The 18,685-nt window shown below is 56.9% G+C and overlaps 1 protein-coding gene across 2 annotated transcripts in view; it reads left to right on the forward strand.

The window, feature by feature from the left end:
* The first annotated feature begins 655 nt into the window (after positions 1-655).
* The window catches only part of SPNS2 (SPNS lysolipid transporter 2, sphingosine-1-phosphate), a 33,880-nt gene continuing 15,850 nt past the window's right edge, over positions 656-18,685 (forward strand). Inside the window, exons 1-2 of one of the 2 annotated variants that reach the window (XR_014000590.1) lie at positions 656-1,149; positions 12,815-12,880. Coding sequence is in view for 1 of the 2 variants with exons in the window: in XM_081162888.1 (XP_081019014.1) it covers positions 780-1,149; positions 12,815-12,880 (436 nt within the window). In the remaining variant the exon portion in view is untranslated. The remainder of the gene's footprint in view (positions 1,150-12,814; positions 12,881-18,685) is intronic. The other variant, XM_081162888.1, reaches the window with a different exon arrangement.

Raw genomic sequence — 18,685 nt, forward strand, 5'->3', positions numbered from 1 at the left:
GGAATTTGGGGGGGAGTGGGAAGGAGCCCTTAAGCCATAGTTGTGCATCCTTCGCAGCTGGACACAGTCTCACAGGCAGACCCTGTGCTCCAGCTGGCACCATGACCACGAGGGTCCTGGGTCACGCTTCTTGGTTCTGACGTAGCTCTCTCTGAACTGACTAAATGAGGGCGAGTGAGCAGCTGCTGGAGCAGCCACGGGTTCTTCTACGGGCGCCCCCCCTTAACCGAGACCCCCTCTCCAGGACGTGCACATGCCTTGAGCCCCAGCCTTCAGCTGTCTCCCAGCGTCTCCGCCAAGAGCCCACTCTCGTGGTAGGGAGTAGGGACGGCCGGCATTGGGTGGGTTCCTGGAAGCCCTGCTTCCCGCACCCTGGTCCCAGCTCTGTAGCGCCCGCAACCCTGCTCCGGGTCCTCGCCAGCTTCCGCGGTCGTGCGGCTCCGGCGTGACTGCGCCCCCGTCCGGCAGAAGGGGCTCGGCGGCCCGGCCCGGCCCGCCCCCCCGGGGCAGCACGTGCGGGGCGGGGCTGTGGCCCGAGCCTGGCGCTGATTGGGCGCGGCGCGGTGGGCGGAGCCGGGCCCCAGCTGTCAGAGCCGCGGCGGCGGAGACGGCGCGTCGTGCTGAACCCTGGCCGCGCCGCCACCCGGGCCGGAGCGCAGGAGCCGAAGGGGTCCGGCCGGGATGCTGCTGCGGCGGCTCCGCGGCGCATCCGCGCGCTGAGCGGGCCCAAGCTGGGCCGCGCGCCCCCCGCGCCCCCCGCCGCCGCGATCCCGGCCGGCATGATGTGCCTGGAATGCGCCTCGGCGGCGGCGGGCGGCGCGGAGGAGGAGGAGGCGGACGCGGAGCGGCGGCGCCGGCGCCGAGGGGCGCAGCTAGGAGCTAGCGGTGGTAGTTGCTGCGGGGCGCGGGCAGCGGGAGCCGCTGGAGTCGCGGCCGCCGACGAGGAGGTGCAGACGCTGTCGGGCAGCGTGAGGAGGGCCCCGTCGGGACCTCCCAGCACCCCCGGCACCCCCAGCTGTGCAGCCGCTGCCAAGGGCCCCGGCGCGCAGCAGCCCAAACCCGCCAGCTTGGGCCGCAGGCGAGGGGCAGCCGCCGCCATCCTCAGCTTGGGCAACGTGCTCAACTACCTGGACAGGTACACCGTAGTAGGTGAGCTAGTGCCCCATCCAGCCCGAGAATCAGAACCCCCCGCCTCGAGGTACCCCGGGGAGCCTGTGGCCCCGGGCCCCCTATATCCAAGCCTTACGTGGGGTCCCTAAGGGCCCTCCGCTGATGCACGACTGGCAGGTGATGCCCCGTGATCCAAGGGTCCAATCCAGGGACCGCCCCGCACCCAGGGCCAAGGATTGGGGGTGTCCCAGCCCTGGAGCAGCCCGTGCGTCCTCCCCAGCCCTTGACGTCCCATCCGTTGTCCTTTATTCCGAGTCTCCTCTACGTCTCTGCCTTTTCGCCTCTGCGCCCCCTTCCGCCCCCACCTCAGGTTTTCAGGCCCGTCCTCCCCTTCCCCCAGTCCAGGCGGTCTGTGGGTCCGTAGCCGGTCAGTTCCTTCCTTCCTCCGCCACCTCCACTCCCCTGCGTCCGTGCGGCGAGCGCGCGCGCCCCTTGCGGGTGTGCGCTAGAGGAGCCCGAGTGTGCGCGCGCGGGCAGCGTGGATGTGTGTGCGAGCGTGTGAGCGCGTGGCTGACAAAGGCTCCGGGCTGCGGGGAGCCGAGGGAGGGGCGGAGCGGGTCTGTGGCGCCTGGGGACCCGGGATGCGGTTTGCAGCTGGCCCTGGCTGGAGGCCGGGAGACGCCTCCCCTTGCTCTATGGCGCCTGGGGCCTGGGGTAGGGCGCTGGCCACTGGGGCTAGAGAAGGGTTGTCTCATCCTCTGTGAGCATCTGTGGGAACCAGCCTTGGAGATGGGGTGGAGTTCCATGGAACGACCGGGTTTTAGTCCCAGATTTGCCCCTCCTGCACTTCGTGGGTGACCTTGGGCCAGTCTCAGCTGTGTTTAGGTCTGATTCCCCTTTTGTGAGGTTGATCCCTGGGTCCTATGCGGATGGAATTCCTGCCTGCTCCCTCCCGCAGTCCTCAGGGGTCTGGGAGTAGGGAATTTCCCTGGATGGAGCTGCCCTTAGGTGGGAATGGTGCAGCCTTGAGAGAAAAGGGCTCTGGCCAGACTGGCATAGGTGGGGCTCCCTGCTGGAGGAGAGCTGTGACAGTGTACCTGGTGTGCTGGTCCAGAACCTGCCTAACCACAGCTTAGTAAAATCTGGAACTAAAAAAAAAAAAAAAGCAGGAGGAATTTTGCACAGACTTTAAAGAGACTTTTGTGGTGATGGAGACGAGAGCCCTGGTATAAACCAGATGCTACCTGGGTCCCTTCTCTGAGCCTCCGTCTCCTCCTCTGTTGATTGGGGTTTTGTGTCAAGTAGACGGGAAGAACTCTGATGGGAGAACAGAGGCTTCCTCCTTCTCTCCCGCTTTCAAAACCTTTGGCTCTCTCCATTCTTCCACTGCAGGTTGGAAGTGGGTACCAGTGGCACCAGTTTCTGGTGTGGGCTCTCCCCAGGAAGCTCTTACTTTGGTCTGGTGAGCAGGAATATCCAGTCTGGCCCAAGTGCACCAGCCCCTGTCATGCATATGCCTGCCTGGGACCTGGGAGCTTAAGTGCCATCCTAAGGTGGGGAGAAGTCAGAAAACATTGGGACCCTATAGTCACTAATGCAAAACAAACTTCTGTGTACAGATGGGCGTCCGAGGCCCCCGTACAGCTCTTGTCCAAGATGGCCTGGAGAGTGCACCAGGATAGCATTAGCTCTACCAGTAAATCTTGCCTAGGAAGCGTTTTTCCACTTTCTCAGCCGAGCAATGAGTGGTGCTGCTCCTGTCACTGCAGCCCTGTCCAACTTGTTTTTTCCGGCCCCAGACCACCCCCTCTGATGTTCTTAGGGAAGCTGACTCTGCCAGGGGCTGAGGGGGAGGGTGGGATCAGGGAGGTCTGGTGCTTATCTGCCCCCACCCGGACTTGGGTCCTAGAGTCAGAATTTCGGAATGGGGAAGAAGATAGAAAATTTCTGGTGAATTGGTGTGGGGGGATGGGGAACGGTGGCTACGAGGGGCATGGGCAGTAGGGAGGAAGGCCCGGAAAGCCCTGTGCAAACACCGGCATGGGTTGTGCATCCCTCCCTTTCCCAGCCAGGGCCAGAGCTCATGCACCGCCCCGTCTCCAACACACAACACACAACATACACAGATTTCCTCTCCGGATGAGTCTGGCTCCCTCTCCCTCTCTTTATGGTAGATTTCCCCTGGCTCCAAGTTCAGTTTATAGGAAGATTTACTGTCTCTATGGCAACTACTATGGCTTGCTGGGTCTTGGGGTGGGGTTGGGGAATGGCCATTCCAGGCCTGAGTCTACCTGTTGCTGGCTGGCCCAGCTGAGAGAAAGCCAGGGGATGCTGACACTCCACTGATCAGTCACTTTTGATGTTCCTACCCAGCTGTCCCACCCCCTAGAACCTTACAATCTGGTCTTGGCTCCCCCCTCAAAAAAAGGAGTTCCCCCCTCTTAAATATGTCCCATGAATTTCTGTCTTCCTGGTAGATTAGCTCTGTCCAAAAGGATTATAATGCAATCCCCATACATAATTTAAAATTTTCTAGTAACCACATTAAAAAAGTAAAAAGAAATAAGCGAAATGAATTAATATATTTTATTCAGCACAATATACCCAACATATTTCAACATGTAATCAATGTAAGAGCTATGGATGAGATATTTCACATTCTTTTTCATATTAAGTTCAAAAGCCCTGTGTGTGTTTGACTTTTATAGCACATGTCACTTTAGGTGCTCAACAGACACAGTGGCTGGGCCACTGCAGTGGACAGTACAGCTCTAGGGTCTTTGATATCAGAGTTTGAGGCTAGGTTCTTCAGCTGCCAGCTGTGTGACCTTGGGCATGTCGCCTGAGCCTTCTGGGTGATCTTTTCCTCCCCTCCACCTTGCGGGTTGTGTGGAGCAAATAGGAATGTCTCAAGCACCTGGGACAAGGCCAGACTCCTAGGAGAGCGTCACAAATGTCAGCTGCCTTCTCTCCCGTGCTCTGTGGCAGCTGTGCTCCGGCCCTGATGCCCTTCCGGCCTTTCTCTGTTAGGACACCTTTTCGAACCCCTCCCTTCTCCACCAGGGCTGGTCTCCATCCTGGGGAACAACAGTAGGCTCTGCCTCTGCCCTGGCATTCCCAGCGCCACCCAATGAGCCAGCTAATTATGGCTTCTCCTCCTGGCCGTGAGAGCCCCTTGAGGGCGGCAGGCCTCTGAAGCAGGTGAGGAGGGCCAGGCTTCTGCTCTGGCTTTCCTTCCTGAGCATTGCTTCAGTTGGATGAAATTGAGGTAGTCCAGAAACCAACCCCTCTAAACTCTTCCCTTCACCTCCTAGTCAGGGTGGGGACAATTGATGCCTGGGGAATGCAGGCTCTCATCCGAGGTCACATGGCAGGGCAGAGCAGAACCAGAGCCCCCCTGAGCAGAACCAGAACAACCCCCTGCAGTGTTCTCTTGGTGGAGGTGGGATACGCCCCCTGCTTCTGGCCTAGAAACTCAGGACTCTGCAGGCCAGACTCTGAGCTGAATTTCAGCTGTTTAACAGAGGCAGTTTGAGCTCCCGTAGGGCATGTGGCTTCTGCTCCTGTGGCCCCCACCAGCCTGGTAGCCACCCACTCTCCATTCTGAGTCCACTTGTAACTGCCAGGTCAGGAGAAGGAGGGAGCCCCTCAGGTGAGGGTCCTGGATCCCCTCTTCCCAGCTCTGCTTCTTGCTGTCAGAGCTGCCTCTGCCACTGGTCTCCCGTTCTTCCATCTGTAAAATGGGAGCTCAGCTGAGGGTGTAGGTGGCAGCCTTCTGCTTCTCGAACCAGGCCCTGCAAGAAGGGGCCAGCGCTGGCCCTGTTCATGGTTGAAGACTGACTATTTGAGAGCTGGATCCTTCCCCAACTTCTCTGAGATACCTGTCCCTTCCTATGTTCTTTCCCTTTGATCCAGCCCATAGCAGATTGGCTCTTGAAACTGGGTGGGGTGGGGATGGGTGAGGAGAAGCAGAGCCCTGCCCTGGGGGAGTCCTTTGCTGCCAAAGAAGCTGAGACTGGTATCTGTGGCAACCGCTCACTAACACAAACCCAGAAGGATAGCTGAGCATAGGGACCCAGCCAAGAACACAGGCCTGGCAGGGACTGGGGGCTTCCCCACACACCTGAGCAGGTGCCAAGGGAACTGCCAGGCTGGGGGGTCTTGGCTCCTTTTTGTCTGCCTGGTTGAGTCTGTCCAGAGCTGACAGATGGGGAAATGGAGGCCCAGGGTCTCTTACAAGGTCACCGGAGTGAGGAGAGGCCAAGTCAAGCTGTACCTCTGCGGCTGTTTTTGTGGATAAGTACAGTCACTACCACCTCCATCCTGTCCCCTCAGGTAGTCTTGTCCCCCTCGTGGCCCTGCCCCAGCCTCTGACACATCAGCACAAGTAAAGTCTGCAGGGCAGGGCCCCAGGGCGGCATTCTGGAGCACCTGCAGGGCAGGGCAGTGCTCAGGCACGCAGGGCCAGCCTGCACCCTAGTGACTAACTGCCAGCTGCCCATTTCCTTGGTCCTTCCTCCTGCTCAGGCACCTTGTGGTTGGTTCTGTCAGCACCTCGGCTGTGCTGTTGACTTGTCAGATGAAGTGTCCTTAAAAAATTCTATTTCCTTATTTATTTATTTTAAAGAGAGAGAAGGGGGGGGGGGAGAGACACTCATTGGTTGATTCTTATATGTGCCCTGACCGGGTATCAAACCTGCAACCTTGGTGTGTCAGGACAATGCTCTACCCAACTGAGCTACCTGGTCAGGGCTCAGAGGAAGTATCTTGAAACTCACTACCTTGGTCTGGGACCCAGGGCCATTTAATGCCCCAGCCTGTGCCTTAGTTTCCCATTTTATGAATGGGACAGGGCTGCAGGTTACAGCCTGATCTGAGAGTAAGGCTGCCTGGGTCAGAGCTGCTCAGAGAGGAAAGGGCTCCATGTCCCTTCTCTGGACAGGGAGTGGCTTTTGTTTCCGCCCCGGTGTGGGGTCCTGAAATCTTAAGAGTGGAAAGGGAGTGAGAGGAGGGAGACAAAGGGGACACTGGCTTGATCCCCAGGCTCCTGGGGCTGGGCTCCTTGTTGGGCTCTGAATGTCTTCTGGGCTGAGCTCCTGACTTTGCCAGACTTGCTGTGTGACCTGATGCAGATCCTGACCCTCTCTGTGTCTGGCCCTGTCCCCATAGCTAGCTGGGAGGTTGGTGAAAGGAGACCTAGGGGAGATGTGGCAGAGGGCAAAGCAGGAACAATGCACTCGCCAGAGCTTGGGGGCGAGGGCTGGGGCCCGGTTTCCTACCTCCCCTCAGTCCTCTGCCACCATGAAGACCTTGCTGGGGTCTCCCCGCAACCTGATAGCTGCATGAGGTCTCCGTGGTCCCTTCACTGTCAAGTGTGGATTTGCCAGAGGGGTCCCAGGAGGCAAGGAGCATGATTAGGCTCTGTAAACTATAAAGGGCTGGGCCTGGGGAGGGGCGGTGTTACTGGGTCACACACTGTTTCTAGCACCCATATGACGGCTGTGGATGGGGTTATTGAGACGGGGCTGGTTGCACCCCCTTTTCTGGGTTTTGTTGGGGTGAGGTGGGGAACACAGACCAGGTCTGGAGCTTGGAGGCCAGGCTAGCCTTGCTCCTGCCTGTTTCTTTGGCCTTCTGAATCTCATGCGCCTCTGAATCTCAATTTTTCACCTCATGGGAGTAGAAGTTGCGGTCCCCTTGGCCACCAAAGCAGCAGCCAGGAGAAGCTGGGAGTGTATGGGCTCGAGCTGTGCCATTCTGGGGTCTCTTATCTCTCTCCCCACAACTCTCCTTATCCTATGTCTGTGGTCACACAGGCCGCACCCTCCGAGGATTATGTTGTCTTCTGTCCGGTGATCTGGGGAGCCCCTGAGGTAGGACAGGGCCAGGGAGGCTGAGCTGGGAAAGGAGTGGCTGTGCAAAGCCCCCAAATTGCTAAGGCCGATCCTGGTTCCAGGAAAGCTGGCCCCAAATGATAGGCTAGAACCACAGGACAGAGGCCAGGCTGCCTGTCCCCGCCCACTCTGGGCCTAGAGACTTAGTGGGGAGAAGGGAGGGCTCTCTGAGCTCCGGGGGTGGTTCCTCTCCAGGGCTGGCAGGCAGGGCTCTTGGGAGGGAGGGCTGTTCCGGTCTCCAGCTGGAGTGCTCTTTAGGGGGACAAGTTTGCTGTCTAGATCCTCTAGGGAGGAGGTGAGGCCTCTCTGAGGAGCTGAGGCTCTGGGGTGGGGGCCTCATATTCATGGTTCCTGCAGAGATGGCCACTAAGCTGTCCTGATATTAATGACCCAGGTTTGTAGGGCAATATGGGGGAAGGAAGATCAGCATATGTAGAACAAATGTGATTGAGATTTAGGATGGACCTAGCCGGGATGCATGGGGATCCTGGGTCACTCTCAGATGAGCAACCCGAGGCTCAGAGTAGGGGCCAGGTGCTCCTGGAAGTCACTCAGCTGTCCCTGGTGGATGGGGGCCAGATCGTGCCCTGTGGAAGCTCTGGGGTGGTAGAAGTATGTGTGCTTAAGAGCCTGGATCCCTAGCTCAGGGACTGCCTTGGCCAGTCCCCTTAGGCTAAAGGGGAGGGGGTGTTGTCAGTCGGGCCAGGCTGTGGTTTCCCAGCCTAGCCATCCAGAGCCAGGTCAGCAGAGCCAGGCCCTCAAGCCCCTATAATTACTGGGGTGGGAGCTGTGGCCCAGTGTTGAAGCAGAGTAAGTCAGCTCTAAGGCTCCACGGGGGGACAGAGGTCCCTCCTGGAGGGACCAACCAATGGCAGACATGACCCAACCCTTCAGATTCCTAGGCCCTGTCTCTCTAGCCATCTGACCCCATTTTGGAGAAAAGATCACTGAGGTGGGAGTTCCCATTATTCTCTGTCATGACCAAGGCTCCTGCCCCGTGAGCTAATGATCTGTGATAACATTTGTTGACTACCTACTATGTGCCAGACACCATTCTAAGTACTTTACATGGATCAACCCATTTAAACCTCACCACAACCTTAGAAAGCAGATCTTAAAATTAAGCCATATTACAGAAGAGGAAACTAGCACAGAGAGGTTAAGTAGCTTACCTAGCGTCGCACAGCAGGGAAGGTAGAGAAGCCAGGATTTGAACACAGATGGTCTGGCTTTAGAGCCCATGCTCTTGGGAATTCAACTAAATTGCCTGTTGCTCTGAGAGAGGCAGAGTGAATGTGGGGTGATGATGGCTGCTCGGGGGAGTGAGCTTGAGTACCAGGTGGCCTGTCCTGGCTGACTAGGCAAGAAGAGACCTCAGGATCACAATGTCCCTACCTTGCATCTGAGGCTGGTTTGAGCTGGGGGCTCCTGAGGTCATTGTGGGTTTCCATGTACATCTTGTTTTTTGTGTGGACTCTGTGATATCCACAGGTTGGGGTCTGGACCTGGCTTCTCTGGGGGCTACTGAGGGACCAGCAGGTATGGGGGATCACCGTGAGTATCTGTGACCAGCCAGCTGGGTGAGCCAGGCCAGATTCCATCCAGCTCTGGGGGTGCCCTCAAAGTTGCAGGTACCTCTTCAACAAGAGCCGCAGAGGAGGGATTGGATGGGGGGGGGGGGGGGTGAGGCGTCCTGGCAAATGTGATCTTGGATCTGGGCTCTGGATGAGGTGGATCTTAAAAAGTGGACATGGACACTCCAGGAAGAGGGCATGGCTGTGGTCAAGCCTTGGAGGCCTACAAACTGTGATGTGCAAGGCATAGTGGCCTCAGACCAGACAGGCCAGTGGTTTCCAGTCACCCGGGCTACGTGTTAATAGATCCTTGCATCTCACCTCTAGACAGGGTGATTGTGCAGATGTGGATCATGGAGGCCTCAGATGCTAGAAGTCTGGCTTCACTTGGGTGGCAATGGGGAGCCACTAAACATTCTTAGGCAGCTACACCAATGAGCTAATACAAGTAACACTCTTAGAACAGTGTCTGTCACATAGTGCACACTAACTCACGTTAATACCCAGATTAATGTTGTTAGTGGTAGTCTTACTGAACCAGCAGCCTGGGCCAGTGGATTTTGAAGACCACGTGGGTAACTCTGAGCCCTACCCAGAGGTGACAACCATTGGATCATGGCATTACCTCCTTGAGTCCAGACACTGCCTGTGGTCTCTGAAACCCAGCCCAGGACTTAGTAGACTGATAAGTGCTTGTGAGATCAGGCTGCAGGAGGGATGCTAGATGGGCCAGGAGAGACTGGAAGCAGGGAGCCCGGAGAGGGGCCAGGTGGTGAAGGAGAGAATCTTTGGGCCCATTCATGGGCCTGTGGGAGGCGAGGGGGTGTCATGGCTGACTCCCAGGTGTCTGGCCTGGGTAGTGCCATGGTGCCACTGAGGGAATGGGGACCAGGTGGTGGAGCAGTGGAACTGGAGGCAAGGTGCCTGGGACATTGAGAGTCTGTGGATTGAGCTTCCAGGAGGTGGTTGGTTTCAGGGAGTGATGGAGGTGAGGACGTCGAGTTGGTGGGGGTGAGAGCTCTTCTAAGAGTGAAGAGGGAGAGAGAAGAAGCAGTTGGCAGAGGGGACAAGTCAAGATTGCTTTCACCCCCAGGGTAAGAGAGATGTGAGCACTTTTGTAGGCTGATATGCAGGAGAGAGAAGTGAGAGAGAGGCTGAGAGCACAGGCTCAAGCCAGGGGCAGGCCCAGGGCAAGAACCCTGGTAGGCAGGAGGGACAGTTGGCCTTAGACAAGAGGCCAAACCCTCGGGGGCTCGGGAGGAGTGTAACCAGGGTCAGTGAATGAGAAAATTCAGAAGCTCCTGCTGTTCCACAATGTTTTCTTGGCCCAGGGAGGAGGACCCTGTGGGCAGAGGGCGGTTCTGGCCGTGGATTTGGGGTGACTCTGGAGATGCCTGGGTTGGGACATGTGGCCATGGGATGGGTGGGGTGGGAACCCCACTGAGCTAGCCCAGGGCTGGTGGGCTGGTGGAGTGGGCGTGGTCTAAGCTGTAGGAGGCTCCTCCTGGGCATGAGGCCCATCTTGTGACCCACCAAGCCTCAGCCTCCAGGAAAGAAGCTAAAAATAAGGCTGTGGTGAAGAAGGGAGGGTGTGTGGGGGCCCGAGCCAGGCTGGAGCCCAGAGGAAAATCTGAGATGACTGGCCGGGCTGCTGTGACACACGCTTCCCGTGCCAGTGGCCAGTGGGATCTCATCCACTTGTGGCCATAGCTCCCTCCAGGCCTATAAGAGGGAAAACAACCCAGAAAGGCTCAGGCAGGGCCTGCACGAGGCCCTGCCTCCTGGGAAGGTTCTCTCTGGCATTTTGCCTAGAGCTCAGGCCTTGGACGTAAGCCTGGCCTCCAGGGGGTGCTGGGTGGGTGCATCCAAAGCTTCCTGTGTCTTGGGGTCTAGACTGCCTGGGAGTTCCCAGGGACCCTGGATTCCATCTGAATGTGGAGAAATATCCCTCCCCTTACCAGGATCTCTGTGCAGTAGAGGAGGTCAAGGAAGCTTCCTGCAGGCAGAGGCAAACGTTGAAGTCATGGGAGGGGGACTTTGTCCGGTCAGGTGGTTAGAATGTGCCTTGGGAGGAACAAGTGTTTTTATTGGTTGTGCACACAGGTGATTTTCACGATGACCATTCTGAGATGGCCTCCTTCCCAGGACGTGGCCTACAGTTACCGTAGGTCCATGCCCTCCATCTGGCTGTGGATGGGGACCCACTCACTGTTCAGGGGCCCAGGGGTAGTTTTACCCTCCTACCACTTCTCACCTCCACCCATCCTTACCTAGTACCTAAACAGCCACTGTTCTGGGTTCTGGAAATGAGTTGCCATGGCTCTAGCCCTGAAGGGGCTCTTGGTCTAGTGGGGGAGGTGTGCATCCACTCCACACAGTCACTGGGGGTGGGCTGTGCGCTGGGCCCTGACCTGGGGACAAGGGCAAACCACACAGAAGCAGTGTGGCAGGAGAACAAGCTTTGACTCCAGCAAAATGCCTGCTTTCAGATCTCACCTCTGACACCTAATGTTCTATGACAAGTTATTTCACTTCTCAGAGCCTCAGTTTCCTCATATATAAAATGGGGATGATAATCGTAGATACTAGCACAGGTAGAAATACCATCTGAAGAACCTCACTTGGTACTTGGAACTTAGTAACTGGTGGCTCTTAGCTCCTGGCTACAGTGGGTCCAAGGCACTCATGTCCATGTCTCTATGTCTCTTCCTTGTAGAACTAACCAATCCTAGCGTGACAAGTGCTAAAACAAGGATGGACAGGGGCAACTAACTTTTTGAGGTTGGTGGGAGGGTAGAAATCAGGGAAGACTTCCCAGAAGAGGAGGCACCAGAACTAGTCTTGAAGGATTGACAGGAATTAGCAGAGCCAACAAAGTTGTGCCAGGGTAGAAGAGGAAGCGTGTGTAATTGGGGGGCCATGAGTAGTTTGGGGTGGCTGGAGTATGGGGTGGAGGGGTGGTTTCCTGGGATGTGAGGTGGGATGGTGGGGTTGGCAAGGCTGAACCTGCAACTGGTGACCTGGTAAAGGGGCCTGTGTCTTCCTGAAGCACTAGGGAGTCACAGTTGATAGTGACTATGTGAGAGAGGGATGTAATTAGACCACATCAGGAGGGGAACAGGTCCTGGCTCAGGAGTAGGAATGGACTGTGGGGTGGGAGGTGAGTGTGGGTGGTTCCCCAAGATCAGGCCCAACAGTTCCACCCGCAGGCCCCGATGGAACTCTGGGTCTCTGAGGCCAGGTCAGGGCACCTTGGAGGTCTCACTTGGTGGCCCTGCATTCCACAGGCCCAGGATCGGCCTTTGGCTTCTGCCTTCAAGGCAAGGCCACAGTCGGCCTTGGTTATTAAGTCATTAACTGGGCCTCACACAGCCTCTTCATTATGGGTAATTATGGTAAATCCACTGTGGGCATTAACAAGGAGGAGGCCAGCTTCTCTTGGCTGTCAGGCTCCTAGGACAGCAGCTGGGTCTGACCCGCATCCCGGGAAATTGCCCAGCATCCCAGCCCTGGTCTTGGGAGGGACAGTGACACTCCACTCTCCCCACTTACACCCCAGCCACCAGATGGGACCCTCACACAGTGCTTGGAGATTCCACTTTCACGTGGTACGGCATCGAGCATGTGGCTTAACTTCCTGTGCCTCAATTTCTTTATCTGTCCAATGGGATAATAGTACCATAATAGGGTGGTGTGAGGATTAAACTAGAACGCACTTAATGCTCAATAATTGAAGCATCATCATTTCAAATGCTGACATCATTTTCTTCATCATCATCATCATCATGAAGAACCTGGGAATCCCCTGAAGGCAGGGTCTAGTCCCTTCCTCTGTCCCCTGCATGGGGAGCTCAGAAGGCAGGCGTGTCTCCTCCTTCCCTGCCCTGTCCCTTCCCGGTGCAGATGTGTGGGGGTCAGTGGGGCTCTGCCTGTGGCCCAGTCTTCTGGTGTCCTAAAGATAAGCTGAGGCGGGGCCCCTGGCCCCCAGGGCTGGGTGCTGTGCTTACTCAGGGCCCTGGTTGAATACACTGAGAGGTGAGAGGGCAGGATGGAAGCTTGGCCTCCAAGGTCCCCAGGGACCTAGCTAAACCGGGCAGGGCGAAGGTGTATAGATGGGGCCAGGCTGGGCCCTGCAAGGTGGGAAGAGGGCTGGGCTGGGACTGGGGGTAACCCAGGTGGTATGGGGGTAACAGGCATCAGACGTTGCCAGTAAGCACCATCTGTCTTCCCCTCCAGGTGTCCTTCTGGACATCCAGCAGCACTTTGGAGTTAAGGACCGAGGAGCCGGATTGCTGCAATCAGGTGAGGCCCACTCCCCCCTTCCAGGTCCTGGCCCCTCCTTCCTGGTGGGTCATTCTCTGCTGGGGCTCTTATGGGTCCTGACCGTCTGGTAAGAGCATGGGCTTTGCATACAAATCCCACTGCTGCCGCTCACAAAAGGCCCCCTTCTCCAGCCTCTGCTTTTCTTCTTGCAAAAGAAAACAAGTCACACCTGCCCTGAGAGGCTATGGGAGATAGATCAGTGTGCAGGCCGAGGGCCCAGGTCCTTGCAGGCGACTCCTGGGGCCTCATGGGGACCCAGGGCTCCAGGTTTCATCCTGAGGCTTTGAAAGGAGCTCCTTAGGGCAGTAAGTTGGGCACTGTGAGCAGAGCCTTGGCAACCCTGTTTCCTATCCTCCCCCATCCCCAGTGCCTTCCATTGCCAGCAACCTGGGAGTCGTCTATTAGATATCAAATCAGGAAACCCCCTGGTCAGCCCAAAGCCGTTCCCAGACTCAGGGCAGGGGCCTAGTCCTGGGCCTGAGGTTCTCAGGCCCCTCCTTTGGGGCCCCAGATTTCTGACCCTTGGGGAGGCAGGGCCCAAGTCCCCTGGGCCAGGGCAGGGTGGTAGGTCATTAAGCAATTATAGCAGCCTGTCTGCCCCTCCCTCTAGGGTCCATGTCTCCCTTGTCCCTGCCCTGCCTACTACGTGACCCTGGTGGACCTGAGCTCCTGGCTCCCTGGCCCTCTCACTAGCTGTGGCCATGATGGCCTGCCCCTCAGAGCCAGCAGTGCATCCCATCCTTGCTGGGCCTGGTCCTCTGGGCCCTGGTTCCTCTGGGTCCAGGAGTCCACCTGACTGTGAGGCCCAGTCAGATGTCTGGGAGGAAGTCCACAGTCTGCATTCCAGTCTGTGAACCCCTTCCCCTGCCGGGGCTCTCCTGGGAGGAGGGGAGGAATGAGCTGGTTCGGTTCAGGAACCTGCCTGACCTGTCTAGGTGGCATTCCAGCATGAACAATGCCAGGCCTCCACAATGAGTTCATAGAGCCCAGCTACCTGTGTTCATTTTCCTGATGGGGTCTTTGGGGCTCAGAGAGAGGGGGTGTGATAACTCTGGGCTCATCCCTGATATGTGAGAGCTGACAGAGCTAGGACTGGGGCAAGGCTGTGTGATCCAGCACCTCCTAAGGGCGGCCAGGTCCCTGCCATTGCAGGCATCACCTCCACCCAGGATGTGAGCCCAAACCCCTCTCCTGGCCCCTACCCCCTTGCTGGATGTCCCTAGCTGGGCCAGAGCAAGTCAGCCTGCCCTGGGGCCTGGGACAGGTCCCTCTAGCCTCCTGAGCTCTGCACTTACAGAGGGAAGAGAGAGTTCAAGCCAGATGGGAGCATGGGAGGGAGCATGCTGCTGAGCTGGTGAGGAAAGGGCGGGAGAGAGCCTAGCCACCCAGACCCTCCTTCTGTGGCCCCTGAGTCACTGGGGACATGCTGAGCCTCATCTCCTCTGGTCTTTTCCTTGCCGACAGATACAGAGCAAGGCTCTGCCCCAGTCTCTCCATTCAGCCCCCACTGAGTGAGGTCAGGGCCAGTGCAGCCGCTCAGGGAGCCGGTGGGAGGGCTGTGAGTTGTAGCACTGTCGAGGTTATGTCGCAGGCTGCCTTCCTGGCTAAGAGAGAGAAGTCATGGCAGTCCCTGTGATCCCTGGAAACCTGGCCAGAGGTGGACAGATACTCCACAGGCATCATCTTGTTTGTTTATTTCTTCTATAAGCTTCACTTTAGATGAAGGGACAGAGCTTAAGAGAGGGAAAATGACTTGCTTAAGGTCTCATGTTGAGACAGCAGTGGGCCTGGAACTGGAACTCCGCTGTCCTCTTGGCTTGGGGAGGGAGCACAGATTGCCACTGGATTGAGGTGTCTGAGAGTCTGGCATCTCAGCGTTCTCAGGGAGAGGGGGGGTGTGATGCCTCTGGGCCATGATGAGAGTCCCAGCACTCTCAGAGACCCTCAAGTCTTACCTCCTGACCCTCACCCTACCACCTACCCCTTGCACAGCTGGGATGGCTCCCCAGAGTGTCTGCATCCCTTTGGCCATCTGAACCAAGAAGCCAGGTGAGCTAGACCAGTATGTGACCCAGCTAGACCAGTATGTGACCCAGTGGGCACCCAGGCAAATCACCTAATTGGCCTGGGCCGTAGACACCTGTCTCTTCCCCAAGCGCTGATAAGGTCGGAGCCAGGTGGAGGGCGCCAGCCAGGTGTTGGTGCTTGCCCGGATCAAAGGGCCAGGGCTGAGAGCTGAGTTGTCTGCTTATTTCTGGGCACCAGGGGCTGCTGGGCGAGGAGACATTCTGGGAGGTGGCTGAGGGTTAGGCCCGGGCCTGCCCCTGCTATTTCCGGTTGGGACCAGAGCAGGGGCACTAGCTTGGTAAAAGCCTACTTTCCGTGGCCCCTTGCAGATTGCTGCTGGCTCAGAGCTGACCCCTGAGTCTCCTGAAGCAGCGATAGCTCAGCCTCTGCGAAAGGCCAGAATGATAGCCCTTGGCTCTTGCTGTTTTGGGCAATCAGGAGCCCCCATTGACTACACCTAAAGGGGCAGCTGCCTCTGAACCCTCTGCATGGCATGCCCTGGGCTGGACTCTGCCACACTCAGTCCCTGCACTCAGGGAGTTCCCCTCTGTGCATGGGAACAGAAATCATACCCAGTCTCCACCCGGGCCTAGGGCACTGGGAGACTGCGGTGAGTGTGCGCTGCGTGCGCTCTGCTTCGAGGCAGGTGAAGATGGAATTCCTCAAGGCAGACACATTTGAGTGGGGCTTTGAAGGACGAGTTAGAATTCACTCAGGGGAAAGAACTTCCAGGCAGTTTGTCAGCTTGAGTAGATGTGAGAAGCCCTCCTTTCCCCTCCACGCTGGATGAAATATGCCAAGAAACATTTACATTACATGGCGGAGCTTGAAAGCTAAAGCTAGCAGGAAAGTTTCCAGGGGCCAGAAGCAAAGAATTGAGCTCAGACACGGGAATGGGAGCTGGTATTAAAGCCAAGTGCTGCAGTGTTGGGGGACCAGTGTATGCCTTAGAAGCTTGTTACAGTATCTTTAATGTAAATATTTTTATGATGAAAAAATTTAAATATACATAAAATATAGAGAGAATAGACAACGACCCTCCGTATAGCATCACCCAGAGTGATCAAATATCACCAGTCTGGCCCAGTTTCCAGGCTGGGAGTTTCTTTGTTCTGAGGATCGGGCAGGGTTCTCGTGTCATGGGTGACTTGGTTTCCACTCAGAGCCCAGGGCAAGCTCCCTGATTTCAGTCTGTGCCCCAGGCCGGTGTGAAAGACATGCCCTTCCTGGTTCCGGCTTCAGGCAGAGAGCCTAGTCCAGCCCCTGCTTTGTGCAGAGGAAATGCGAAACTGCCCCTTAGGATCCAGATCTTGCGTGGGACACAGGTGACAATTCCTGCTGAAGACAAAGTCGAATTAGAAATGGATAGAGCACACAGGGACACCCATCTTTGTGGGAGGGAGTCAACTGGCCCAGAAAATGGGAAAAGCAACTCCCAAAGAATTACAGAACTCCTGAAGGGACTTTAACATTAGGTAGACTTAATTTTCAAAGCTCTATAGGAGAGAGTAGAATTTATAGGACAGGAACAGTACCTTATTAAAAAAAAAAACACAGGGTGTATTTAAAAGACCTACATTTAAAATTCTACTAGTGAAAAATGTAAGTATTAAAGTTAAAATGTGTAATAATTAGAGTTGTAAACAGATGGACTAGACCCAGTTGAAGAGAAAATAAGCAAGTTAGAAGATGGGTCTGAGGAAATCAACATAAATACAGCTCAGGGGAAGGGGGAGAATGAAGGTTACGATACTGCCTGGCTCTGGTGACTGGTGGTTCATCAGCCATTGACTGGAGTGTGGAGCGAATGGAAGCCGGAGGCTGGATAAGAGTCAGAGTCTGATGGTGAAAAACATTTGGATTTTGTTTTGGGCCAGTGGGGAACCAGAGAAGGTTTCAGAGCAGGGCAGGTCCCTGTAGGATGTGTGCATCAGGATAATTACTCTGGGGCCCAGTGTGGGAATGGATTGCAGAGGATGCTGGAAGGCAGCTCAGGGCTGGGGTTTGTGGCGTCATGAGGAAGTGTCAGGATGGGAGTGGGGGTGGCAGGGGGATAGTGGGGACAGAGGAAGAGCCAGCTCAAACTGAAACCAGACAGCTCATCTGCTTTGGGTCTGAGTCTCCTTCTGGCCTTGCTCCCCTCCCCACTTCAGCCAACCTAGTAAATATCCTCTGCTTTGATTCTGAAGGCAAAGCTGGGCAGCCCCTATGGCTATTCTCCCAGGTCCCCCCTGAGGCCTGAGGGGCCAGCCTAGGGCTTATATCCCGAGCAGACTGTCAAGGAGGAGATGCTCTCACAGGAAGTCTGGGCATGGTGGCTTTCAGGCACTGATGGGTCCAGGCTGTTTCAGATCCTCCCCATCATCTTGGCTGGCCTGGGCTGCCATCCCGTGGGCAGGGAGGGCACTCAGGCAGAGCCTGACCCTTGCCTACCCATGCCTGCCGAGCACTCTCCCTGCCCACAGGATGTGGAGGATGGCGGATCTTTTCCAAATAACAGGCCAGTCAGATCTGGACTTTGTAAAAATAGTCCTGGTTCAGCCCAGGCCAAGGTGGGGGCAGGATGCGGGCTCCAAGGCCACAGTGTAGGAGCCCAGGGCTCCCCCAGCCCAGACCTCACCCACTCCTGCTCTAGGCCCACCTTCTGGGGTCAAACAGGGCCGCATGTGCACTGAGGTGGCTCAGCAGCCCCGTGGTGTGGGTCCTGGAGTGGCCTGCCTGGGCACAGGGTCCTCAGTGGGGGCTGTTCGGAGCTTCTGGGTGCTGGTCCCTCTATGGGCCCACAGGGAAAAGGGCCTTCAGCCAGCACCGAGCCCTTGGACTGCCATGAGAGGTGGGCAGCCTTTACGATGTTGTCCACGTCCCATCTTCCTGGTGACTCTCGTCAGCCCCGGGAGGAGGGGCATGGCCATCTCACTGGAAGGGAGTGAAGCTCTGCCCTGACTTCTCTCACCAGGCCATCAGGGCCCTGCCCCGCCCTCACCCCACCCCCTGGCTCTCTGCCCACCACTCCATTGTCCCAGACCTGTGGGCTCAGCACATGTGACCTGAGTGAGGGCTTCCCCGCTCCTAGACCACAGGATGTCCTCTTGCGGGAGCTGCTGGGAAAGCCACCCCTACCTCAGGGGTGGGGCAGCTGGGCCGCCCGGAAAGCTCTCCTCAAACAAAGACGGGTGGGGGTGGGTGTACAGGGAAGCTTCTAGCCTGGCTGGTCTCTATTTGCAGCGGAGCTGCCTGCTGGCCAGATTGGCCTCTGCGCCTGTCTGGGACAGGTTCACGTGTCCCTGCCTTTGTCTGTGCCGGTCCTTCTGCCAGCAGCATTTTTCCTCTGGTTACTATCGTGATTATGTTCAGCCCCCTCCGCTGGCCTGTGACACCCCTGAGGACCAGGAGAGGTCCTCTCTCTTGTCCACCCCAAGCAGGGTAGAGGGGAGGGCTGCGAAGATGGGTCATATCTCCCCTTTCACAGCTGAGGCCACTGATATGTGGGGAACCTGCCCAAGACGATACTGTGACCCTCCTAACCTTGCACTCCCCTGTCCCCGAGGGGAAGGCACTGAAGGATAAGGGAGTCCGGGGTCAGGAGGGTCACGGTATCATCTTGGACAAGTTCTCCCACGTATCAGTGGCCTCAGCCGTGAAATGGGACAGACACGGTGACGCTCAGGGTGGTGCCCGGTGACCTTCAGCAGGCTGGAACCAGGGGTGGGGACAGGG

This window comes from Miniopterus schreibersii (assembly GCF_964146895.1).
Source record: "Miniopterus schreibersii genome assembly, chromosome: 16".
Classification (NCBI taxonomy): Eukaryota; Metazoa; Chordata; class Mammalia; order Chiroptera; family Miniopteridae; genus Miniopterus; species Miniopterus schreibersii.